The sequence below is a fragment of the Bos javanicus genome, chromosome 19, assembly GCF_032452875.1.
Source record: "Bos javanicus breed banteng chromosome 19, ARS-OSU_banteng_1.0, whole genome shotgun sequence".
NCBI lineage: Eukaryota > Metazoa > Chordata > Mammalia > Artiodactyla > Bovidae > Bos > Bos javanicus.
The window spans coordinates 11,717,229-11,745,131 of NC_083886.1; the positions used below are offsets into that span (position 1 = coordinate 11,717,229).

General features: G+C 43.6%; 1 protein-coding gene and 1 long non-coding RNA gene across 2 annotated transcripts in view; one reads left to right on the forward strand and one right to left on the reverse strand.

The window, feature by feature from the left end:
• Positions 1-27,903, forward strand: part of LOC133231703 (uncharacterized) — a 95,970-nt gene that overhangs the window by 12,622 nt on the left and 55,445 nt on the right. The window lies entirely within an intron of this gene.
• Positions 2,388-3,549, reverse strand: LOC133231702 (adenylate kinase 4, mitochondrial-like). Its single transcript, XM_061390185.1, has one exon. It carries the CDS (start codon positions 3,285-3,287, stop codon positions 2,616-2,618), a length of 672 nt encoding a protein of 223 aa, XP_061246169.1. The 5' UTR covers positions 3,288-3,549; the 3' UTR covers positions 2,388-2,615.

Here is a 27,903-nt window from a genome sequence, read left to right on the forward strand (position 1 = left end):
AACACCACAGTTCAAAAGCATCAATTCTTCGGCGCTCAGCTTTCTTTACAGTCCAACTCTCACATCCATACATGACCACTGGAAAAAGCATAGCCTTGACTAGATGGACCTTTGTTGGCAAAGTAATGTCTCTGCTTTTGAATATGCTGTCTAGGTTGGTCATAGCTTTTCTTCCAAGGAGCAAGTGTCTTTTTAATTTCATGGCTGCAGTCATCATCTGCAGTGATTTTGGAGCCCAGAAAAATAAAGTCAGCCACTGTTTCCACTGTTTCCCTATCCATTTGCCATGAAGTGATAGGACTGGATGCCATGATCTTAGTTTTCTGAATGTTGAACTTTAAGCCAACTTTTTCACTCTCCTCTTTCATTTTCATCAAGAGGCTCTTTAGTTCTTCTTCATTTTCTGCCATAAGGGTGGTGTCATCTGCATATCTGAAGTTACTGATATTTCTCCCAGCAATCTTGATTCCAGCTTGTGCTTCCTCCAGCCCAGCGTTTCTCATGATGTACTCTGCATATAAGTTAAATAAGCAGGGTGACAATATACAGCCTTGATGTACTCCTTTTCCTATTTGGAACCAGTCTGTTGTTCCACGTCCAGTTCTAACAGTTGCTTCCTAACCTGTATATAGATTTCTCAAGAGGCAGGTCAGGTGGTCTGGTATTCCCATCTCTTTCAGAATTTTCCACAGTTTATTGTGATCCACACAGTCAAAGGCTTCGGCATAGTCAATAAGCCAGAAATAGATGTTTTTCTGGAACTCTCTTGCTTTTTCAATGATCCATCGGATGTTGGCAATTTGATCTCTGGTTCCTCTGCCTTTTCTAAAACCAGCTTGAACAACTGGAAGTTCACGGTTCCCGTATTGGTGAAGCCTGGCCTGGAGAATTTTGAGCATTACTTTACTAGTGTGTGAGATGAGTGCAATTGTGTGATTGCAAATCGACTGTATTTCAATTTAAAAAAGAGTACAAGTACCATACTAATATTCGAAGAGATTCTAGCCTTCCCCCAAATTCCATTAAAAGTTCTATTATCCCCTTGTGAAGTATATCTTGGCATTTGGTCTTGCAGAAAAGATACAGGGTTAATACTATCAAATGAAGAAGCTGCTGCTGCTAAGTCGCCTCAGTCGTGTCCGACTCTGTGCGACCCCATAGACAGCAGCCCACCAGGCTCCCCCGTCCCTGGGATTCTCCAGGCAAGAACACTGGAGTGGGTTGCCACTTCCTTCTCCAATGCATAAAAGTGAAAAGTGAAAGTGAAGTCGCTCAGTCGTGTCCGACCCTCAGCGACCCCCTGGACTGCAGTCTTCCAGGCTCCTCCATCCATGGGATTTTCCAGGCAAGAGTACTGGAGTGGGGTGCCATTGCCTTCTCCAAATGAAGAAGCTGGGGAAGTATAATTTATCAGAATAGGGGAGTTTGGTAGCAGTTGCTGGAACACAGAAATTGGTGTCAATGTATTTGACCCTCAGCAAAGTCATTCTGAGGGCAGCTTCGTGGTGTTTGAGGAACTAAGCAACGTCTTCATCAAGTGTCACACAATGTCACAGTTCTGCATTTGCTCATTCTTTCAACAAACTCTGTTTGAGTACTTTGTATGCTGTAGACACCGTGTTAGGGACAAAAGACATCTTCCCATCCCTCAAAGAGCTCACGGTCCAGTGGAGCTGGGGGTAGGAGGATGTAGAGAAGGGAATACAATTCAAATAGACTGTGAAGTGCTCTGATAGCACTGTATGCAATGAAGACAGAGAAGGACTACCTCACTCAGAGGGTGCGAAATGAGAGTGGCGACATGGTTAGAGAAATCGTTTCAGAAGAGATCACACCTGGGCTAGGTGATGTAAGGAGAGGGTAAGGTTCCAGATCACGGGGAGATCAACTGTAAAGGCAAGTGAAAGTGAGAGTCACTCAGTCGTGGTGGACTCTTTGTGACCCCCATGGACTATACAGTCTATGGAACTCTCCAGGCCAAAATACTGGAGTGGGTAGCCTTTCCCTTATCCAGGGGATCTTCCCAACCAGGGATTGAACAGGGTCTCCTGCATTGCAGGCAGATTCTTTACCACCTGAGGGAAATAAAGGCAAGGAAGAACAGAATTCATGATGGTTGGACATAGACTATATGGAGGCAATGCTAAGGGATGAGCTGGGAGAGGTGGACAAGGATTTCATCAGGCCACTAGAAGCCTTTATAAGAAATCTGAACTTTTAGCTTGAAAGCAACAGAGCCACCGAAGGATTCTTATAGAGGACTTTTTTTTTTTTTTTTCTTATAGAGGACTTTAAAGCAAGTCTTCTGCTTTTGACATTTTTCTTCCCTTTCTTTTTTTTTTTTTTTCCAGCCTGTGTTGCTTCCTTTATTGTAAAGAACTTGAGACATGTGCAGGGACATCTTAAACACGTGTAGGTGACCCCTCTTTTAGAAAGGCAGAGAAGAGCCTCGTCATTAACTCCTTCTATTCATTAGTCTTCATGTCTGTTCACCATTTAAACTAGAAAAGACACTGCAAGCTATCTCAGCTAGCTGCTAACTGGGGCATGGCACCAACACTACACATACAGTTGAACAAATGACCATATCTTCCTGGTTCTTCCACTGCGCAGGCTCAGTAGGCTTCTTTGGACTGAACAGGTGTGATCTTGTTCGAGAAAAGCGTGTAAACATAGGGCCAGATTTTGTTAGTCTCGGTTCCTGAAAACTGGTGGAGCACTCCTCGGCTCTTGTACAGCTCGATGACGGGTCTTGCCACATCCTTGTACTGCCTTAGCCTGGCAGCAACTGCTTCAGCTTTGTCATCCTCTGGCTGGACCAGTGGCTCACCAGTGACGTCATCCATACCATGTACATGAGGTGGGTTGAAGTCCAGGTTATATACCCTTCCACTGGGAGGGTGAATCCAACGTCGGCTGAGACGATCTTTGAGCGTTTCGAATGGAATGTTCAAAGTGATCACTAGATCCAGGTCACATAGTCTGTCCAAGGCTTCAGTCCGAACTAATGTTCGAGGAAAACCATCAAGTAGCCAGTGCTCGCCGCGCCTGTTCTCCAACTCCAACATCATGAGGCGTGTGATCACATGATCGGGAACCAAAAGGCCTTTCTCTATGTATTGCTTTGCCATATCACCAACTTCCGTGTTGGCCTTGATGTTCTCCCGCAAGAAGTGGCCGCTGGAGAGATGCTGAAGGCCAAAGTTCTGGGCTATCCTCTGGCACACGGTGCCCTTGCCCGAGCCCGGCGGCCCAAGGATGACCGCACGCAGGAGTTTGGAAGCCATTGCCTCGGAGAGGAGGGGGAGGCCGAACTGACAAGCGGGACAGCGGCCTCGGAGAAGCCCCGGGAACTTTGTTTCTTCTGCGCCTGCCTCTGACACCCTGGGCTCGCGCGGAGATTCGCCGCCGCCCCTGCAGGGGCTTTTTCTTCCCTTTCTGTCCTCACCCCCTTCCTCTCTTCTCTCCTCCTTTCCTCCTCTCTCCCTTGCTTCCTCCCTCCCGCCCTTCCATCCTTCTTCCTTCCTTCAGTCCTCCCCACAAGCCTGCTTTTGGACATCGCGGCTGATCTGGCTGTACCTAAAGGATAAGGGCACGATATATTGTTCATGCTCAGGCTAGAGGAAAAGGAGTTGGAGATGCCTGAGCCTTTGTTGGCAAAAGACTGACAAGATTCCAGAAATAATTCTTATCAGAGAGACTGTTACCTCCAAGGTGTGGACAGGAATCTTCACTGAAGAGAGGTCTACACTCTTGCTGCTTAAATGAGACTCCTGGCCTAAAAGAATCAGCATCTCCTGGGAGCCGGTTAGACAAATAGAATCTCAAGCTCCACCTCAAACCTGACTCAGAATCTGCATTATTAACCAGATGCCTTGGTGATTCCCATGTACATGCAAGTTTGAAAAGCCCTGATTTAAAGATAGGAAAACTGCTTAACTGGTAAAGCCTGTTACCATGTTGCAATCTTAAGTTTTTTTGCATGGCTAATTGATATGTAATCCATTTATCAGCCCCTATGAGTCTGATTTATGTCCAAAAGTAAACTCAGTCAAGGGTTAAACTGTTTGTACTTTACTAAACATTTCCTGGAGAATCCCATGGAGGGAGGAGCCTGGTAGGCTACAGTCCATGGGGTCGCAAAGAGTGGGACATGACTGAGCAACTTCCCTTCACTTCACTTCACTTCAAACATTTCCAAGAAATCTCCTTAGAGCCAGTGAGGTTGAGATCCCTTGAGATGCAGGGCTCGCTCTCTGGCTGATGGGTGACAGGTTCATTGTTTTTGTGCCATTGGGACAAAATATACATAATATACATTTATCATTTTAACAATTTGGAAGTGTACAATTCAGTAGCAATAAGTCCATTCACATTGTTGTACAACCATCACACTCATCTATCTCTAGAACATTTTCATCTTTCCAAACTGAAACTCTGTATCCACTAAACAGTAACTCCCATTGCCAGGGCCACTAGGGAAATGAGGGTTCCACTAACTACAGTAGGTAATAGAAGAACAGGTTTGAGAGGAAAGATAAGACATACTGCCTTCAAGATACGCACATGACCTTAGATGGGGAAGTCCCATGGGCTGTTAGAAACACCTGTCTAGAATTGAGCCTAGAGATGGACTAAGGCTTAGGTAAGTGCTGAGGCCAGGAAATTAGATTCCTATGAGTGGAATCATCCAGTATTTTGCTTTTGTGATTGGCTCCGCCCCCCTGCCGCTTAGCATAATGTCATCAAGGTTCATCCATGCTGTAGCTTGTATCAGAATTTCCTTCATTTTGGGAACTTCCCTGGCTAAGAATCCACCTTCCAATACAGTGGTTGTGGGTGTGATCCCTGGTCAGGGAACTAAGATCCCACATGCCGTGGGGCAACTTAAGTCTGTAACTAGAGAGCTGCTTGCTCTCTAAGACCTCTGCAACTAAGACCCGATGCAGCCAAATAAATGAATTTTAAAAAATTATAAAAAAGAATTCCCTCCCTTTTGAAGGCTAAGTAATATTCCATTCTGTATATATATTGTATTTTGTTTCCCATTTATCCATCAGTGAACATGTGGGTTTCTCCCATGTTTTAGCTATGGTGAGTAGTGTTGCTACGAACATGGGAGTAGAAAGATTCGTTCTTATGACCAGCATTCATGCCAGGCATGCAGCTCCTTATTTTCCCAGCTTATCCACACTATTTCCTAGTAGTGTGCCACAAGGAAAATGATAAAATTCACAGCTAGTGGATGTACTAAGTGAATTTTCTTTAATATGTTAAGCCTCAAGTCAACTCCTCGTTAAGGAAAGGGAATTTGCTGTTGTTTGGAGCGAAACGTCTGTTCCATTTAGCATCTCTGTCTGGGAGCAATGGCCTCCTGGATATAAACAGAGAGCCAGAGCCAAGAAAGATATTAATTCACAAAGCTCAAGTATTGATTTGGTGACGCCATTCTCTTCCCTGATGCTATTCCTATCAACCCAAATTATCTCTGTGAGTATAGGAAGTGTTTTTCCCCCATGTGCTGGGCAGCTGGTGACAAGCGCCTTGGTGATAGGCTCTGACAGAGATGACTGATAGGCTCAGTCAGCCCTGAGTCTGCAGCCCTGAGGCCAAGAGGCAGACACCCACCCGACAGACTCAGCTCCATCCTGATTTCAGGGACCTCTAACAGGGCTCAGACAAGGCGAAGGGCCCTTGAGCTTATGGTGGAACTATTCTAAAGAATTATTTAAAGGGTCTAAAGGCAGTGGCACCCCACTCCAGTACTCTTGCCTGGAAAATCCCATGGACGGAGGGGCCTGGTGGGCTGCAGTCCATGGGGTCACTAGGAGTCGGACATGACTGAGCGATGTCACTTTCACTTTTCACTTTCATGCATTGGAGAAGGAAATGGCAACCCACTCCAGTGTTCTTGCCTGGAGAATCCCAGGGATAGGGGAGCCTGGTGGGCTGCTGTCTATGGGGTCGCACAGAGTCGGACACGACTGAAGCGACTTAGTAGCAGCAGTAGCAATGAATTATTTAAAGGGTTTAAAGAATTATTTAATTATCTAAAGAATTATTTAAAGCTTATAAGCTTCCCTGGTGGTTCAGTGGTAAAGAATCTGCCTGCCAATGCAGGAGACTCGTATTCGATCCCTGGGTTGGGAGAAAGAAATGGTAAACCCACTCCACTATTCTTGCCTGGGAAATCCCATGGACAGAGGAGCCTGACGGGCTACATACAGTCCATGGGGCTGCAAAAGAGTCAGACACGACTTAGCGACTAAACAACGACAACATTATCTCCTCCTACTGATCATATTTCTCTTCTGGAGTCTCCAGTTTACTTGTGCCTCTTCAGGAAGTTGGAGATAAGGGTGGGAGAGAGGGCTTCTTACATGGTTTCATCTAGTGGAGGCACTCTCATACCCTCCACCTCATCCCCACTGTTTAATTCTTGGGCTTCCCTTGTGGCTCAGCTGGTAAAGAATTCGCCTGCAAGGCAGGAGAGCTGGCTTTGATCCCTGGATTGGGAAGATCCCCTGGAGAAGGGAAAGGCTACCCACTCCAGTATTCTGGCCTGGAGAATTCCATGGACTGTGTACTCCATGGGGTCACAAAGAGTTGTTTAATTCTGGGAACAATTCTGGTTTACTGGATACACTATGTGTGACAAGAAGAGGGTTACAATCATACCAGCTCATTCGGAAAATAAACACTGAAACTCTGGATTTCATCTTCGGTGCTATCACTTTTGCTTTGCAAAGTAAATCTAGATGTTAAGACAGGGAAACCACTACGTTCCCCATTTTCCTGTTAATTCCTGGCTTTCGAGGATGATTAACTTCATCGAGAAATTGTAAACACACTGTGCTAATCGTTTATGAGATCTGATTAAGAGCTTTACAGGGAAGATTTGCACCACATTAAAGGCTCCAGCAATTTGGGAGAGTGTACATGTAAGGAATTTCCTTTTACCTGATTATAAAAGAAGAGTTAGAAATCACAGCCAACTATCCGAGAAAGGGGTGAGGACCTGTTGCCTTTTGAATCTGAAGGAAAAAAATGTTTGCCTGTTGGTGAGAACCCTTGAAGAATTCCCATGAAAACTGTTGATTAAACCAAAATTTGTAACATGAGATAAGATTAGCTGTGTGTGCAGCCACAGCAACACGTGGCAGGCTGGAAGGATCCAGTGAGAGTCAGGAGACCTGCATAAGATAATAAAGTGTCTGGAGGCCACTGCCTAGAATTTATAATCTGCCCCTGACCTGTCCTCTAGAAGGTCTTTCCCTGTCCCTTTCCATTCATACATACTTATCCAAATTTCACCACTCTGAGGAAGACTGCCCAGGGTGACCGCTCTCACCTGTAATCATTCTTTTTGTTGTTTAGTCGTTAAGTCGTGTCTGACTCTATGACTCCATGGACTGTAGCCTGCCAAGCTCCTCTGTCCATGAGATTTCATAGGCAAGAATACTGGAGTGGGTTGCTATTTCCTTCTCCAGGAGATCCTCCTGACCCAGGGATCAAACCCGAGTTTTGTACATTGCGGGCGGATTATCTACCACTGACCCAGCTGGGAAGATAATCATCATCTTGCACCCTCTCAAAATGTATGTCTTAGGGCAGTCCCTATGGTGTTAATAATACATTTGTAAATGGTTATTTTCATGACATTTTTCACATGTGTGGTTTGAACTCTTAAACCCATCTATAAGCTCCTTGAGGTAGGGACTATTAGAGTAGAGGGAGGTGTTGGTGGTTTGGGATCTTTCTTCTAAAAAGTGCCCTAAAGCTGCATTTTTCACCCTTGAATATTCAGGAGAATCAATAAGGGATCTTGCTAAAAATGGAGAGGCTAATTCAGCAGGGATGGATTGGACCCAATATTCTCTATTCTCAAACATTTTTCCAGGTGTTGCTTCTGGTTGGAAGACCACAGTTTGAGTGGCAAGGCCCTTTAACACCCAGTAAGGTGTTTCAAAGTAAACAAGTTCAACTTTCTATTAGGTGTAGTTCTGGGAAAATTCCTGTACTGAGGCCTGACCCTTTCAAGCAAAAGTTACTTCCCAATAAGGCCTTATCCTTTGATCACTAGGCTGCTCTCTAAACCATTTAGAGCCTGAGGACATGCTTTTATTACAGTGCAGTTTGGATTTGTGTTTCAATTCTAGGAATATGGGTGGTTTTACTGAAGTAATTTGAGAGCATGGGCGAGCACTGGGTGTGCATGGCCCAGCCCTGCCATGCTAGGCCACTCTTTTTCATTTAAGCAAAATCCCTTTAAAAAAAGTATTTAGTTAGTTTGGCTGTGCTAGGTCTTATTGCAGCACAGCGGCTGTTCGGTTGCCCAATGCAAACTCTTAGTTGTGGCTTGCGGGATCTAGTTCCCTGACCAGGAATTGAACCTGGGCCCCCTTCCCTGGGAGCGTGGCATCTTAGCCACTGGACCACCAGGGAAGTCCCTAGGCCACTTTTTTTTTTTTTTTTTAATGTGGATCATGTTTTAAAGTCTTTATTAGATTTGTTACAACATTGTTTCTGTTTAATGTCTTGGTTTTTTGGCATGTGGGATCTTAGCTACCCCATCAGGAAACTAACCCACAGCCCCTGGATTGGAAGGTGAAGTGTTAACCACTGGACTGGCAGGGAACTCTCCCTAGGCCACTCTTGATAAGAGTCACAGTTACACTATCTGGTCCCACGGAAGGGAGCACATACCAGCCCGCCCAGAGGGCTGAGAGCTGCAACTCCCCTTCTGGAATAGGGGCCCTCACTTTTCTCCCCGATGGCTTAGGTAAGCAGAAGCAGAAACAAAGCTCACTTGTGTTTACCTGTATCCAGTAAGTCTCTGTTTCCTATATAAAGTCTTGCTCTGTTAGAGGCAAAATGCCCCTTTTCGTTTCACCTTTGAAATGAGTAAAATCAGTCTTTATTTCTAAGTAGACCTCAATAAATGCTTTTAAACCAGAGGGACAGATCAGAAAGATAAGCTGACACCACTGAAACTGCAGACAGCTAGGACAAGTCAAATCTCTTGAGACCTCGATTTACTCGTCATAAAATCAAGATGTTGGTCTGGAAGATTCTTGCTGATGCCAAGTTGCCTCCGTGTCCGACTCTTTGTGACCCCGTGGACTGCAGCCTGCCAGGCTCCTCTGTCCATGGGATTCTCCAGGCACAAATCCTAGAGTGGGTTGCTGTGCCCTCCTCCAGGGGATCTTCCCGACCCAGGGATCAAACCCACGTCTCTTACGTCTTCTCCATTGGCAGGCAGGTTCTTTACCACTAGCACCGCCTGGGAAGCCAGGAAGAATCTTATCATTCCTTAAAGTGTGTGATTCTAATCAACGTATCAGGGGAAGGCACAGGAGACAAGAATTCCACACCTGGCTCCTTGAGGGCACAGCATGCCTGGGCGCCTCTTGGCTCTTAACCTCTGCCTGATCTCAGCCCAAAGGCTTGCCCTGATATGGTGCTCAGTTGTCCCATCCTAGACAACTGGGTGCCTCACATCTGCCAGCCTGTTGTGGGAAGACTGGAAAAGATATGCCCTGTGCTGCCACCTAACGGTTCCTCTGCTATCAAGGTGATACTTCAGCACCGTTTGTTTCAGTTCAGTTCAGTTCAGTTGCTCAGGCATGTCTGACTCTTTGCGACCCCATGGACTGCAGCACACCAGGCTTCCCTGTCCTTCATGAGCCTACTCAAACTCACGTCCATCGAGTCGGTGATGCCATCCAGCCATCTCATCCTCTGTCGTCCCCTTTTCCTCCTGCCTTCAAGCATCAGGAAAGTAAACCATTTGTTTACTGTAGTCTTTAGGCCTCTGCCTACAATGCCTACCATGTGGGGCCCGGGTTCAATCCCTGGGTCGGGAAGATCTCCCAGAGAAGGAAATGGCAACCCACTCCAGTATTCTTGCCTGGAGAATTCCATGGATGGTGGAACCCGGTAGGCTACAGTCCATGGGGTCGCAAAGAGTTGGACACGACTGAGCGACTTCAGTTTCAGTATCACTTTAGGCCCTTACAATCCTTCATCTATGAGAATGCAACAAGAGAGAGTAAAAATAGAGTACTTCCAGAAGGACTATGACTGTTAGAACTGTAAGCGCTTTTTAAGCTTTGTAATTTCCTCCTTATGTTATTTCCTGTCTGTTTCCCTGTAGTGATTAGCAGTTAAACTCTAAAAACAAAAAAGGGCCAAGGTGTTTGTTTTCCAGGGCAGACAGGAAGCAAGGAACTGGGGAGACTGCACTCCCGGGTTTGAGGTAAACAGCTGCAGGAGATGGAGGGGGTGGATGAAGCCCAAGAGCTGAACGGAAAGCAGGTTGAGTCTTCAGGCTGGTTTGAAAAAGGAAAGAGCGGGGTGGGAGAATGACCTGCCTTCTAGTTGGAATGAAGGTAATGGTCTTAAGAGCATTGCTGTTCTTCCCTGTTTTGTCTTCAGATGTACCAATCTGTTTTCAAGCCAGGAAAACCAAGTAAATGTATAGCTAGTGTTGTAATTCAGGGAACTTTGTAGCAAATGATAGGCCTCTGGAGTAAGGATCCTAGATACAAATGTTGCAGAAGGGCCAGGTAGATAAATTACCTGGATGAGGGCAGCCCAGGGTCAGGCTATAAGGAGCAGTGGGGATTGTGGTAATTGGAGGGCACTTACCCCATCCAAGAAGGGAACAGCTACTCAGCCACAAGTGGTTATGGCCCTAACCAATATGTGTACCTGTACTGCCTGATCTTTCAAATTTTAAAGAGAAGCTGGAACTTTGAATTATTATGTGAAGTCCCCTTATTTTAAATGTTGGCAGCTAATGCCGCTTTGAAAACAAACAGCAGCATTGTGTGGGCCAAATAAAACATGTTGGTGAGACATATTTAGCCCAAAGACCAACTCTTTGAAAAGCTGGACCCAGAGAAATTTGCATTCTGGAATCTCAAAGCACCAACATGATCCCGGCAAGGCTTGTGGTCTTTTGTCAACAATAGCAAACTACCATCAAACAGGCAAATACCAGATAAATTGGGGAAGTATAAAATGCTTTGCTTTTAGACTTTGTTCATCTGTTAGTTTTTCAGATCCAGCTGCAAAGTCTTGAATGTATTCATTCAATAAATCAAGAAGCATTTGTTGAGCACTTAATATGTGCTAAGTAATGATAAAACTTTTTCTATTAGGGGCCAGAGAATAAATATTTTAGACTTTGAGGGCTGTATGGTCTCCCACAAAATTGTTCAACTCTTCCAGTTACAGTTGCAAAGCAGCCTTCAGTTCAGTTCAGTTCAGTTCAGTTGCTCAGTCGTGTCCGACTCTTTGCGACCCCATGAATTGAAGCACACCAGGCCTCCCTGTCCATCACCAACTCCCGGAGTTCACTCAAACTTGCGACCCCATGGACTGCAGCCCACCAGGCTCCTCCATCCGTGGGATTTTCCAGGCAAGATTACTGGAGTGGGGTGCCATTGCCTTCTCCACTATTATCATTTAGTAGAATACAAATGATCATAACTATTCTGTAAACATAAACAAAGTGAAGTTGCTAAGTCATGTCTGACTCTTTGCAATCCCATGGACTGTAGCCTACCAGGTTCCTCGGTCCATGGAATTTTCCAGGCAAGAGTACTGGAATGGGTTGCCATTTCTTTCTGCAGGGGATCTTCCTGACCCAGGGATCGAACCTAAGTCTCCCACATTGCAGGCAGACGCTTTACCATCTGAGCCACCAAAGTCACTCAGTCATGTCCAACTCTTTGCGACCCCATGGACTATAGAGTCCATGGAATTCTCCAGACCAGAATACTGGAGTGGGTAGCCTTTCCCTTCTCCAGGGGATCTTCCCAACCCAGGTATCGAACCCAGGTCTGCCACATTGCAGGCAGATTATTTACCAGCTGAGCCACAAGGGAAACCCAAGAATACTGGAGTGGGTAGCCTATCCCTTCTCCAGGGGATCTTCCCAACGCAGGAGTCGAACTGGGGTCTCCTGCGCTGCAGGCCAATTCTTTACCAACTGAGCTATCAGGGAAGCCCAGTAAACTTAAATAAGTTCCTATAAACATTGGAAATAATTTTAGCTACTGAAGTTAGTTTGGCAAGGCTGTCTGCATATGAATTTAGTGTAGGAAAATTTTTTCACAAAGAGAATTATTTATACAGGAGACCATCGACTGAGCCAGTTATCTCAATAGAGTGATTAAATGCTTGTTTGTTGGCATTTGAATCTGTTGTAAAGAGACAACATAAAACTGAACACACCTGTTTGTTTCCTGAGTCCTAGGCTTTACTACTTGGAACTTTCATAAGTGTGTTCTAAAGAGAACAAATTAAGCAATATCACTTTCATCTTTTTATTTTTAATGAGATAATAGTACATAGAAGATGCTCAAAATTTTTTTGCTTTATGAATAGGAGGCAGTATGTCCATGTTAATTTCTTCTGATGTATGTTTGAAAGTGATTAGTCACTCAGTCATGTCTGACTCTTTCGTGTTTATGAAATCTCAACTAAAGATGCCTAGCTATTTGTATGGCTGTAGATGCTGGGTATTTTCGTGTGTGCGTACTAAGTCACTTCAGTCGTGTCCAACTCTTTGTGACCCTATGTACTGTAGCCTGTCTTACTTCTTTGTTCATGGGATTCTCTAGGCAAGAATATTATAGTGGGTTGCCATGCCTTTCTCCAGGGGATCTTCCCAACCCAGTGATCAAACCCATGTCTCTTATGTCTCCTGCATTGGCAGGCGACCACTAGCACCACCTGGGAAGCCCGTGTATTGGTTACTGAAGCTCTTTAAAGCCTCTTTCTCCTTTCCTTTCTTCTACTATAGACTCTCTTGCTGGGAAAGGGGCCATATGTCCCAATTCTGACCAACAAGACATAAATCCAAGTACCTGCTGGGGGCTTCAAAGAATATTTCCTAACAGGCACTGATTCAGTCTGACCTCATATCCCTTCTCTTTTCTTCCTAACCCAGAACACAGACATAATACCTTAGCTGTTCTGCAGCATTTCAAAACCATGAGGACAAAAGCAAGAGACAGAACGGTGGAGTATAAAGAAAAAGGAAGGTTCCATGATATCACCGAGCAGCTAGCACTAACCATGTGTTGTTGCTCTTGTTTTGGCTGCACTGAGGAGTGTTTGGGACCTTAGTTTCCCTGCAATGGAAGCTCGGGGTCCTAAACACTGGACCACCAGGGAAGCCCCAGTTTCACTAGCCCATAACTTACCACTTTTGGGTTTCTTATTACCTGAGAAGAAAAAAAAATTTCCCTGAGAGGCAAAGCCATTATTACCTGGTTTTCTATTTCTTGCAACCCAACCCAATCCTATCTATTTGGGGCTATTTAGAGGTTGCTTCTAGTCTCACACTTCATCACCACTGCTCAGGAAATGAAATTTCTGGCATCTAATGTAGTTGTATCAGTTTTCCAACTCTTCCTATGCCTCTTTAAAGAGTTGGGCTAAGGACATTCTAAATCTTGATACAAACCCAAATAATATGTAAAGATCAAAATTCATTGGTTTTCCTAGGAAGTCCTATTTATAATACATCCACATCAACTTCAAAGAAAATGTTCTACAATACAGCTTCTAAGAAAATCAAAGATACTGTTGATAGATTCTTTTTGAACTAGTTAGGTAGCAAATATTTTATGTTAACAGACTATCCCAAAAGTAGTTAAAAATATATGAGTATATTCTAAACATTTTAAAGTTTCATGGCCCCTAAAGCTACCAGATTTTGTGACATATACATTAGGTTATTATAAAGATCTTTCAAATTTTGTTTTTTAAAAGCAAAAAAAGCTAGAAAATTGCCAAATTTTGGACAATTTCAGCACCAGAAGAAAAAAAAAAGCTAGAAAATTGCCAAATTTTGGACAATTTCAGCACCAAAGAAAAAAAAAAAGCTAGAAAATTGCCAAATTTTGGACAATTTCAGCACCAGAAGAAAAAAAAAGCTAGAAAATTGCCAAATTTTGGACAATTTCAGCACCAAAAAAAAAAAAAAAAAGCTAGAAAATTGCCAAATTTTGGACAATTTCAGCACCCAAAAAAAAAAAAGCTAGAAAATTGCCAAATTTTGGACAATTTCAGCACCAGAAGAAAAAAAAAAGCTAGAAAATTGCCAAATGTTGGACAATTTCAGCACCCAAAAAAAAAAAAGCTAGAAAATTGCCAAATTTTGGACAATTTCAGCACACACAAAAAAACAAAAAACGATGGTATAGATTGTAACACATTAACAGAAAAGTAAAAAGAAAATTGTGAGTCCACAATGATTCACAAGCATATCAGCTAATATATAGATAAACGATAGAATGAGAGTTGCAATTGCCAGTGTTGGCTCAGGGTAGGATCATTAATGAATGCTAAAGTCTTTGAGTGAAGGAATGTTGGGGAACAAGATAATCATATGATTTCAAAGTAGCATCCTCTAGATTAATTAATAATTCCAAAAGGAAAATGTATCTTGACCATGGAAAGATTGGTCAAACACCATCTTAACCGAGAGCTAATACTTGACATTACCAATGACAAGATAATAGACAGCCTTCTTATCTTGTGCGCTAACAGGTACCCAATACCCTCTATGAAGAATTCTTTTTGGAATGTTTAACCTGAATCTAACCGTAAGGTAGCAATTAGGCAAATCCAGAATTCAGAAAAACCTGCGAGACAACTGGCTAGGATTCTTTAAAACATTCAACATCATGGAAAACCCAAAAGGTGGAGACTTTTCTAGACTAAGAGAAACTAAGGAGATAATGACCAGTTGCAATATGTAGGGCCTCCCTGTTGGCTCAGTGGTAAAGAATCCACCTGTAATGCAAGAGGAGGAGACGTAGGAGATGTGGGTTCGATCCCTGGGTCAGGAAGATCCTCTGGAAGAGAGCATGGCAACCCACTCCAGTGTTCTTACATGGGAAATCCCATGGGCAGAGGAGTCTGGCGGGCTACAGTCCATGGGGTCACAAAGAATCTGACATGACTTAGCAGCTGAGCATGCACAGCAAACTTGGCTTAGATTCTGGATTGAAGGGGTAAAATTTGACTAGAAAAGAAATTTCAAAGACCTTTGGAGAAATCTGAATATAGATAAAATATTAAAGTACATTATTGAATTAATGTTAATTTTTTAACGTGTGATAGTAGGGGTACTATCTTATTTGGTAAAATGTTCTTTTTCTAGGAGATACATATTGAGATATTTAAGGATAAAGTGTCATGATAGCTCCATCCTACTTTTTAACGAAATATGGTGTGTGTGTGTGTTTCTGCATGCGGAGGCAACTGTGGCAAGCTGTTAATAACTGGTAAATCTATGTAAAGGATTTGGACTTCCCAGATGGCACTAGTGTTAAAGAACCATCCTACCAATGCTGGAGACATAAGAGATGCAGGTTCGATCCCTGAGTCGGGAAGATTCCCCTGGAGCTGGGTGCGGCAACCCACTCCAGTATTCTTGCCTAGAGAATCCCATGGACAGAGGAGCCTGGCGGGCTACAGTCCATAGAGTTAGACAGAGTTGAATACTAATGAAGCGACTTAGCATGCATGCATGTAAAGAATTTAGGAAGTTTATTGAACTATTTTTTCTTTCAACTTAATGGGAAACTTAAAACTTTTCGAAAAAAAAAAAAAAAGAGAGAGAGAGAGAGAGGACTTCCCTGGAAGTCCAGTGGTTAAGACTCTGTGCTCCCTATGCAGGGGGCCCAGCTTCTGTCCCTGGTCAGGAAACTAGAAAGACCGAACATGCTGCAGCAAAGATTGAAGAGCCCTGTGATGCAACAAAGACCTGCCACAGCCAAATAGAAAATATCTTTTTTTAAGAGACTTAAATAAGTGAAAGGAGAATAGAGATTGATTTAGGTGATATTGAGATAATGTCTGAGTTTTCTATATTATTTTAGGAGATGCTGGTTTCCTTCCACTTGAAGGATACTGGACATCTTTATCCCTTACAGCCATTTCAGTTGTATCACAGGCAAGCTAGGCTGAATCCTTCTAGGGTGACCAGCTGTTCTAGGTGGCTCAAGTCTAAGGGATTTGCCAAGACATGAGACAATCAAGGCTAAAATAGGGACAGTCCTGGGCAAACTGGAATGGTTGGCCACCCCAACCGTTCTGCCATTTGTCACCTATGTGGCCTTGAGCAAATGACTTAGCTTCCCAGAGTCTTGGCTTCCTCATCTATAAAAAGCAGATTATCCACATGTTAGAGCATGGATGCACCTTGAAAACATTATACCAAGTGAGAGAAACTAGGGATAGAAGCCACATATTCTATGATTCCATTTATGTGAAATTTCCCAAACAGGCAAATCCATAGAGTCAGCCAGCAGATGAATGGTTGCCAGGGTCTGGAGGAGGAGGAGATGGGGAATGACTGCGAAGGAATATAAGATTTTGGAGGGGGAGGTGATAAAAATGTTCTAGAATTAGATATTAGTGGTGGCACAACTTTGTGAATATACTAAAAACCACTGAATTGTACATTTTAAGAGTGTAAATTTTATGGCATGTTAATTACATCTCAATAAAGCTGCTTTTTTAAAAATTCAGAAATAGAATTACCATATAACCCAGCAATTCTACTCCTAAGAATAGGAAAATCAATAAGCAGATTAGGTTGCCTAGGGCTGGGAGAGATGGAGGAAAATGGAGAGTGACTGCTAATGGATATGGGGTTTCTTTTTGGAGTCATGAAAATGTTCTAATATTGATTGTGGTGATGGTTGCATATCCCTATCAATATACCAAAGGCTACTGAATTGTACTTCAATGGGTGAATCGAATTTATGGTACGTGAATTATATTACAACAGAACTGTTTACAGGTGAATTTTTTTTGGCCATGCTCTGCAGTTGGTGAGATCTTACTTAGTTCCCCCACCGTGGACTCAACCTGGGCTACAGCAGTGAAAGCACCGAGTTCTAACCACTGGACTGCCAGGGAATTCCCAAGCAGGTGATATTTTAAAAATATTTCAGGCTAGGGCTTCCTTGGTGGTCCAGTGGTTAAGAATGCTCCCGCCATTACGAGAGACACAGGTTCGATCCCCGATCCAGGAAGATCCCACAGGCCTCGGGGCAACTGAGATCGCAGGCCACAACCACTGCAGCCCCAGTGCGCCTGCGCTCCACAAGAGCGGCCACTGCATTGAGAAGCCCGAACACCGCAAATAGAGAGAAGCCCACACGCTTCAATAGAGATACAGTACAGCCAAAAAAAAAAAAAAAAAAAACCTTTCAAAAAATGTTTTAGACTAAAAGAAAAAAGAGAGATTGAAATACGTGTGTGAGATCTAAATGAGTCTTTGCTCTCATAGCATCCCATGCCATCCTCACCAAACATGCAGCATCAAATCATCACTGAGTATGCCTTTGTCTTGTCCCCTGAACCCACAGTCCCCGGATAATAGCAACTTTCTATTTCACCCGAGGCCGGCTTCTGGAGCGGGCAACTTCTGAGTCACGTGAGACCTCCTACTCAGAAGGGCCTTATGCTTGGTTGAATGCTCTGCTGTCACCATCCTGAAATTCTTAATAAGTTTTGAACAAGGTGCAGGCATCCCTCATTTTCATTTTGCACTGGGCCCTGCACATTTTGTAGCTGTCCTCAATCCGGCTTTGTAAGCCCAGCACTAAGCTTGGTGCTCCATGGAGGTTCAACATAGGTTAATTCTTCTTCCCCCTCCCAGTACGCCGAGACGTCCCTTAGACTTTGCATTGACCTTCAGTACAGATTCACCCTGAGCTCTCCCACTGTGCCAGGAACTGTGTCAGCATCTGGGGATACAGTGAGGAGCTAAAGCAGGTAGCCGAGACCTCCCCACTCCCGCTTCGCAGCATGGGAGCTGCTCAGAAGGATGTTCACGCAGGCTGAGAAGCCCACCTGACCATTTGTCTCAAACAGCAATGACGGCGTCTGACTCATCTGTACTTTTCGCCAGAGGAAAACACATCACCTTGGAATCTTGATTTTGTGAATTCTGCTTTGTTGCCAGAAACAGAAAGGTTTGATAAATTAGGATGGGACTTCAGTTCTTTTCCACGGTGTGAAAAACGAGTCAGTGTTGCCTTTTTCAGTATGTTTGTGGTCTATCACGTTGACATCTCGTGTTACAGAAATCTCTCAGCACCTTTTAATTCAATTCCATTTCCATGTACAAAACACTAGGCGAGTCGCTGCTGATAGGAAGATAGTCTCTGGATCTTTTTAAGCTCATCATACAGGCTCCTTGGACAAAGATTATGGTAGGCTTCATGCAGAGATGGGCTTGATAAAGGACAGAAATGGTATGGACCTAACAGAAGCAGAAGATATTAAGAAGAGGTGGCAAGAATACACAGAAGAACTGTACAAAAAAGATCTTCACGACCCAGATAATCATGATGGTGTGATCACTCACCTAGAGCCAGACATCCTGGAATGTGAAGTCAAGTGGGCCTTAGAAAGCATCACTACAAACAAAGCTAGTGGAGGTGATAGAATTCCAGTTGAGCTATTTCAAATCCTGAAAGATGATGCTGTGAAAGTGCTGCACTCAATATGCAAGCACATTTGGAAAACTCAGCAGTGGCCACAGGACTGGAAAAGGTCAGTTTTTATTCCAATCCCAAAGAAAGGTAATGCCAAAGAATGCTCAAACTACCGCACAATTGCACTCATCTCACACGGTAGTAAAGTAATGCTCAAAATTCTCCAAGCCAGGCTTCAGCAATATGTGAACCGTGAACTTCCAGATGTTCAAGCTGGTTTTAGAAAAGGCAGAGGAACCAGAGATCAAATTGCCAACATCCGCTGCATCATGGAAAAAGCAAGAGAGTTCCAGAAAAACATCTATTTCTGCTTTATTGACTATGCCGAAGCCTTTGACTGTGTGGATCACAATAAACTGTGGAAAATTCTTGAAGAGATGGGAATACCAGACCACCTAACCTGCCTCTTGAGAAATTTGTATGCAGGTCAGGAAGCAACAGTTAGAATTGGACATGGAACAACAGACTGGTTCCAAATAGGAAAAGGAGTTCGTCAAGGCTGTATACTGTCACCCTGCTTATTTAACTTATATGCAGAGTACATCATGAGAAATGCTGGGCTGGAAGAAACACAAGCTGGAATCAAGATTGCCAGGAGAAATATCAATAACCTCAGATATGCAGATGACACCACCCTTATGGCAGAAAGTGAAGAGGAACTCAAAAGCCTCTTGATGAAATTGAAAGAGGAGAGTGAAAAAGTTGGCTTAAAACTCAACATTCAGAAAACGAAGATCATGGCATCTGTTCCCATCACTTCATGGGAAATAGATGGGGAAACAGTGGAAACAGTGTCAGACTTTATTTTTTGGGCTCCAAAATCACTACAGATGGTGACTGCAGCCATGAAATTAAAAGACACTTACTCCTTGGAAGGAAACTTATGACCAACCTAGATAGCATATTCAAAAGCAGAGACATTACTTTGCCAACAAAGGTCCATCTAATCAAGGCTATGGTTTTTCCTGTGGTCATGTATGGATGTGAGAGTTGGACTGTGAAGAAAGCTGAGCACTGAAGAATTGATGCTTTTGAACTGTGGTCTTGGAGAAGACTCTTGAGAGTCCCTTGGACTGCAAGGAGATCCAACCAGGCCATTCTGAAGGAGATCAGCCCTGGGATTTCTTTGGAAGGAATGATGCTAAAGCTGAAACTCCAGTACTTTGGCCACCTCATGTGAAGAGTTGACTCATTGGAAAAGACTGATGCTGGGAGGGATTGGGGGCAGGAGGAGAAGGGGACGACAGAAGTTGAGATGGCTGGATGGCATTACTGACTCAATGGACGTGAGTTTGAGTGAACTCCAGGAGTTGGTGATGGACAGGGAGGCCTGGCGTGCTGCGATTCGTGGGGTTGCAAAGAATTGGACACGACTGAACGACTGCAGTGACTGATAGCTTCACGGGAGAGCAGTAGGCAAGCAAATTCCTGATATAATTAGCTTCCGATTACTAAATGTTTTTTTGTTTGCTTTTACTAGCTTTGAGCCCTAGAGGCAATTCCTTAGTCTTTCTAAACTTTTGTTTTTTAATCATTTAATATGACCCTGGTGTCAAAGGGCTGTTGTGAAGATTAGATGAGATAATGCACGCACAGTGACTGGCTTTTAGTAGGAAAGCCACCATAAAAACAAAACCTAAAACATCTTGTAAAATGCAGCTATTTCGCATCGTAATGGCTAAATGGTACTGTTCCTGGCACATAGCCCTGAGTCATAAAATACCTCTGCCCGCAACTTCAATTTTTCCAGTTAGAGGTGAAGGTAAACAACTTCGGCCAACATCACCCAGCGCCGTGGAGTCAGTGAGTCCTCGTCCTCTCTTTCAGTCTTGGTAGTCACCCCCACAGACTCAGGCACGCAGTATCTTTTGTAAGGGAGGCTGAGCAACGGCGCTGGAATGCCTGCCGCTGCTGGTGGGACCACTGGAGGGAGAAGGGTTTGACCTGTTCTGGGATCTTTAGCTCTTTTGGAACCTGGAGCCCATTCCTCCCTAGCACAATCTGCTCACTGAACACCTAAATAAAGACACCCCTTACTACCGCCCTCATCTGGCCCTCACCACTCATCATTGGCCAGTCATTAGAAGTGGCTGCCCCCAGGGACAGGGGCACGATCCTGGACAAGACAGTTGGGCAATTCTTGGAGAGACATTCTTCTGAGAGCTGTTAGTCAACTCTCCCAGCAGGTAGGAAATTGAGTGCTCAGTCATTAAAGAAGGAATCTAGGTAGGCAGTGCATCCTAAGTCACTACAGTCATGTCTGACTCTTTGTGACTCCATGGACTGTAGCCCACCAGGCTCCTCTGTCCATGGGATTCTGCAGGCACGAATACTGGAGTGGGTTGCCATGCCCTCCTCCAGGGGATCTTCCCGACCCAGAGATCGAACCTACATCTCTCATGTCACCTGCATTAGCAGGCAGGTTCTTTACCACTGAGCCACCAAGTAGGCAGTGTAGCAGAGAATCCATTCTAATAACTAAGTGATAGGAATTTCTGTTCAACACTTAAGCCATTGCTACACATTCTTAAATGGGGGTTGGTTAGGGGAGGATAGAGAATCGGGAGATAGGCCATTCGCCAAATTTCATAGTTGATTATCTGGTAAAATTCATTGAAAACTGTGCATGTTATGGCTCTATGTATTTTTAACCTTTCTAAATAGATCAAGAAAAAGTAAAATAATCAAATAAAATATTCATTTATAAGACTGCTTTCTTTTAAAATCTTTATTCATGAATAGACATAATGGTTACATAGTTGAAAAACCCCCAAACCCTAGAACCCCAAAACCTAGACCAGACTGGGTTTAAATCTCAGCTCCATGTGACGATCAGCAGAAAGAGCATTCTAAGAGAGAGAGCTCAGCTGGGGCAAAGGCCCTGAGGACCCGAGGCAGGAACAGAGTTGGCTTGTTCAGAGAAGCAAATGGCCAAGTGGCTGGAGCATGATGAGGTGGAGGCTGCGGAGCAGACCCTGTAATCCCAGGCTGATTTACCATGAGGTCAACAGAATGACATTTTGCAACATTACAATAAATTAGAGAGAAGTTACAGACCTCTGATATGGATATGAAGGGCATCTTCTTTTGAAATCTTTTACATTTAATTATCAAAAGACTGAAAAAAAATCCAGAGTGAAAATTATAGAATATGAAGATAATTCAATAGTAAATACTCTGAGAAGTGAAGTAGAAAGCAACAAAAAGGAGAGATTCTACAGAAAGTACTGTGTATTAGGAGGAAGAGACAAAACCTGAATAGAAGTTATAAATACACTCCTAAATTGTCTGATAATCCAGTTGATGAAAACAAGAACCAAAGATTTTCAGTTCTTGCTGAGTTGGTGTGAAATACTGATATCAATGCAAGTGACATAATTCTCAGAATTTACCATTAAAATAAGGATTTCAACAACAAACAGGTTAAACAGTTATTGTCAAATTGAAGAATGTAAGTGCAGGCTAGGTTGCTTCAGTCGTGTCTGACTCTGTGCGACCCTATGGACTGTAGTCTGCCAGGCTCTTCTGTTCATGGGATTCTCCAGGCAAGAATACTGAAGTATGTTGCCATGCCCTCCTATCTTCCTGACCCAGGGATTGAACCTACGTCTCTTATGTCTCCTGCATTTGCAGGTGAGCTCTTTACCACTGGTACCACCTGGGAAGCCCCAAATCAAAGAATGCTGCTGCTGCTGCTAAGTCATTCAGTCGTGTCCGACTCTGTGTGACCCCATAGACGGCAGCCCACCAGGCTCCCCCGTCCCTAGGATCCTCCAGGCAGAACACTGGAGTGGGTTGCTATTTCCTTCTCCAATGCATGAAAGTGAAAAGTGAAAGTGAAGTCGCTCAGTCACGTCCAACTCTTAGCTTAAGAGTAATTTTTAAAAAGAAAACATAAAATGCCCTGAAATCTTACAGTTCTTCTGCTAAATTTGACTTCAATCCTAAAATTTACATAATAATGAATATTAAGCTGAAAGAAGCTCTTCTAAATGATTATTAAAAAACAAATTTTGAGCAATTATGCTGGAGGAGGAATGAATTATCTTTCTACCCTCTCTTTAGGAAATGAAATATCAAATGATATTAAAATGTGTTGTCTTTTGAAGGGACAAAGAATTAGCAGTCCCAAAATGTAAAAAAAAGTATTATAGTTGTGTTAATCAATTAATTATAAAATATTATATTCTGTTATTTTTCTGAACTCAGTGATATTTATAATACTTGTAAGCCTTTTCACTGATTAGTTTGAAATTTATTATCGCTTCCATTCAGATGCTAAATAACTGTTCATTTTCAGTTTAATTTTTTGGAAAAGAGATCCAACTTTTTGGATACATTATATGAAATGGATTAGCAAAGAAATTTACATTCAGATTAAAATGGTATAAATCTAATATAAGTTGTTTATTTATTATCCAGCAAGAACAATTAGAATATACAATAGTGTTTATTAATTTGTGATAATGAAGCAGAGCTGAAACTAATTTTTATAAGGTTCATAATAGTATACATATTTGTCAGTAACTGAATCAGTGCACATATTGATCATGTGCTTTCAATTTAATATTTTATTTGTGATTTTATATTTTTTCTTAAAGAGTCTACTCCCCCAAACCCAAATAAATTGTATGTTTCTTTTTTTAATTTTAAATTTATTCTTTAATTGAAGGATAATTGCTTTACAGAATTGTGGTGGTTTCGGCTGTAGAAGTTTCAAGCTGCACAAAACCTAGATCTGCCCATGGGTATAAAATGAGGCCTGGCTTTGCTGGCTGAGGGAAGGATCTGGATTTCCTTCTAGGTATGATGGGAAGCTGTTAAAAGAGTTCTTGGTTACACACATGACATGAACTGACTGATATTTTAGAAAGATTGCTCTGGCTGCTGGGTTCTGTGCAATTAACATGGGGTTAGTGAGGACGTGAAGAAGAGGGGCTGTGTGCAAACCGATGGTGATGAGGTGTGGGGAGTGGCCACAGCTGTGGAACAGCCAGAACCTGGAGAGAAAAAGGCAGGAAAGGGCTTTGGGGCAGGAGGTGATAAGCCTCACATGGAAGAAGGTAAAATAGCCCTGGGTTGATTCAGAAATATTGAGGAAGAGATTGAATTTGTTATAGGATGGGGGCATGAGTTAAGGGAATTGTGATCTGAGAAGGCTGGAGGGCTTAGGCACAAGGGGAGTAAATGGTTTGTAGGGAGAGAATAAAAAGATAAAGAAGGAATGAAACCTAAGACACCAAAGGTGAAGGGAGAAGTGAGAGATTAGTTGGACAGAAACAAAGGATAATAATAATAACAATATTAATAGCAGCCAACACTTCCACAGTGCTGACTGTGTGCTGTGTTTACCTGCATTAACCCATTATTTTATTTTTTAATTTTTTGGCCATACCGAAAAATATGGCTTGTGGGATCTCAGTTCCCCAACCAAGGATTGAATCCCAGGTCCCGACAGTGAAAGCCCCAAGTCCCAACCACTGGACTGCCAGGAAATTACCTACATTAATATATTATTTTAGAAAGATGGGCTACAACTGGATCATGGTATGTTCTAAGTGCCAGGTTAGGGAATATGGACACATTCTATTTTATTGACAGTTGGGAGTCACTAAAGGTTTTTGAGCAGTTATTATAATAAGAGAGAAAATAAGAGAGAAAAATAAAGATTGCTTGAATAGGGGAGCCTAAAGAACTCATGAAAATTTGAGCCTAAAATACCCCTGAAATTTTGAGTTCATAATTGTGGGAATAGCCACAGATTTCTTTTTCTGGAGGAGAATGTCCATAACTTCAGTCCAATCTCAAAGGTGTCTGAGACTTCAAAAAAGGCTAGGAACCACTGACTTAGCAGCTTCGAGCCCAAATATCCAGCAGGATGGCAGTAGCATTGAGGAAAAAGAGATTGCAAGAAAAAAAGTGAAGCGGCAGGGTTCAATAGAGATGATCCCTTCCCCCTGAGAACTATTGCTTCCACGATGCTGTAGGCAAACCTTCCAGAGGCCACCAGTGATGGAGAACACAGGGACCAGAGGCTGAGCGAGGCCCCAGACACAGGCAGGGCGTGACCTCCATCTCGAGCTGGAGGTTGAATGACATTGTCAAGGAAAACAGAAAAGGAGACCAAGGGCAGATCTTCGAACCTGTTTAATCTGTCTGCTCTGCCTCTCCCTAAGTGCTTTCTGACAGATTATTTTTTTCTACACAGGAAATTCACAGTTTGAACTTTAGTTCCTAAAATACATCAAATCACACTTTGGCTTTGGGTGGGGGGAGGAGGGGATGCACATAATGACTACTTAAGTGGTTCACTTCTCATCCGAGGAAATTATCTTTTCAAAATGATCATGGTGCTCCTGACCCTGTTCCACAGAGTGTGGGTATTTTTGAGCTAAGTTAGGAAGCATGTAGGATAATTGTTAGCACTCAGAGGGCCTAGTTCTAGCCCAGTGTTGAAATCTCAGGAACCCACAGAATTCCTCCTCTCTATGGAGGGAAAGGAAAAGATCTCTGTTACCCTTTCCCTGATCATTACAGAAAAACTACTTAAAATATTTGCTGCTGCTGCTACTTACTTGCTTAGTCATGTTGTACTCTCTGCAGCCCCATGGACTGTAGCCCCGCCAGGCTCCTCTGTCCATGGGATTTTCCAGGCAAGAATACTGGAGCAGGTCACCATTTCATACTCCAGGGGATCTTCTCAACTCAGGGATCAAACCCAAGTCTCTTGCATCTACTGAATTTGTGGGTGAATTCCTTACCACTGGCATCATCTGGGAAGCCCACTTAAAATATCTAAGTAGATTGCAAATTGATAGCCCTGTTCTGGGTCAATGGTTATAACTCAGTTATACTACCATGTAGAAATATCCCAGAGAATACCAGCATTTTCACAAGAGTTTCAGTAATTTTATGCGGGTACTTAATGTCAAGAAAAAATGAAAAGTTCTCATCGGTCATACCCTGAAACTCCTTAGTCATCAACATGGAACTTTGTGGAAGCAGTAAAATGTCTGTAAATGGCCATCATGGTCCCCATAGTTAACATGTTGAATGCTTACATTTTCAGGCTCTGCAGAATTTTTTATGGGCCATAATCCAGCCTTGTGGGACCAGACCGTCAATACGAGGTTGTCGCTGTTCAGTCAATAAGTCATGTCCGACTCTTTGTGACACCACGGACTGCAGCACACTAGGCTTCTCTGTCCTCCCTCTATTATCTGTAGTTTGCTCAAATTCATGTCCATTGAGTCGGTGATGCTATCTAACCATCTCACCCTCTGCCAACCCCTTCTCCTTTTGCTTTCCATTTTTCCCAGCATCAGGGTCTTTTCCAATGAGTCAGCTCTTTGCATCAGGTGGCCACAGTATTGGAGTTTCAGCTTCAGTATCAGTCCTTCCAACGAATATTCAGGGTTGATTTCCTTTAGGATTGACTGGTTTAATCTCCTTGCAGTCCAAAGGACTCTCAAGAGTCTTCTCCAACACCACAATTCAAAAGCTCAGCCTTCTTTATGGTCCAACTCTCACATCCATACGTGACTACTGGAAAAACCATCGTTTTGTCTATATGCATCTTTGTTGGTCAAGTGATGTTTCTGCTTTTTAACACACTGTCTAGGTTTGGGCCTGATGCTGGGAAAGATTGAAGGCAGGAGAGAAGGGGATGACAGAGGATGAGATGGTTGGATGAGCAAGCTCTGGGAGTTGATGGACAGGGAAGCCTGGCGTGCTGCAGTCCATGGGGTCACAAAGAGTTAAACACGACTGAACGACTGAACTGAACTGAACTGACTAGGTTTGTTATAGCTTTTCTTCCAAGGAGCAAGTGTCTTTTAATTCATGGCTGTAGTCACCATCTGCAGTGATTTTGGATCCATACAAGGGGGAGTAGTAGACACACTTAGATCTGCCAAGCTGCATGCTAACTCTCTTTACCTGTGCTTTCTCCACCTGGCTCTGAATCCTGCCTGTCTGGATCCGAATGTCCTCACTTCCACAAACGTCAAACATTGCTGGTGGTCTGGTGGTTAAGACTCCATGCTACCACAGCAGGGGACTCAGCTATGATCCCTGGTCTGGAACTAAGGTCTCACATGCTGAGCAGTGCTGCCAAAAGAAAAACAATAACAAAAAAGCATTGCTCACTTCCCTCAGAATGCAGCTGGGTGTGGCCCGGGTAACTGCAGAGGTCAGGGCCCTGCTAAAGACGTGGGGACCCAGATTAGCACGCGCCCTGAGGTGAGGCCTGTTCTAAGAGGAGTACGCTCAACTCTGAGGAAGTCTCCTCAGGCAAACAGAAAGTGTTAGTCTCTCAGTCGCGTCCCACTGTTTGCGACCCCATAGACTGTAGCCCACCAGGCTCTTCTGTTCATGGGGTTTCCCAGGCAAGAATACTGGAGTGGATTACTATTTCCATCTCCAAGCAAACAGAAGAAGCGCTGGCAGATAGGAATACAGAGATGTCTGCTCAGCGGTGAGAGCTGGAGATAGAACTAGATTTACTGAAAGGGAACACGTAGACAGGCAAAGCTATGTGTTGTAAGGCAAAAGGCGCACCCCAGAATAGCAAGGGCTTGTTGACAGGCAATCTGTTAGTGAGGAAATTCAAGAAGGTCCATTATTTAAGAACCAGGACAGGTGTCATGGGTCATGGGATGGCCTTCCCCCACCCATCTCCCCTTTTACGGGTTGCATTGTCTCCTCAAAATTCATATCTCGAAGTCCAAAGCTCCAGTATCTCAGAATGTGATCTTATTTGGAAATAGGGTCCTTGCAGATGGAATTAGTTAATTGAGGTCATTAAGGTGGGCTTCCTTAATGGCTCAGTGGGTAAAGAATCCACCTACAATTTAGGAGATACAGGAGACACTGGTTCGATCCCTCCCTGGAGGAGGAAAATAGCAACCCACTCCAGTGTTCTTGCCTGAAAAAATCCCATGAACAGAGGAGCCTGGTGGGCTACAGTCCATAGGATGGCAGAGTCAGACACAACTGAACAGCTATGTACGGTTGCAAGGTGGGCCCTAATTCAACGTGACTGCCATCCTTTAACGGAGAAGGCAATGGCACCCCACTCCAGTACTCTTGCCTGGAAAATCCCATGGGCGGAGGAGCCTGGTAGGCTGCAGTCCATGGGGTCACTAAGAGTCGGACACGACTGAGCAACTTTACTTTCACTTTTCACTTTCATGCATTGGAGAAGGAAATGGCAACCCACTCCAGTGTTCTTGCCTGGAGAATCCCAGGGACGGGGGAGCCTGGTGGGCTGCCGTCTATGGGGTCGCACAGAGTCGGACACGACTGAAGTGACTTAGCAGCAGCAGCAGCAGCAGCCATCCTTTAAAAAAGGGATAGCTTGACACAG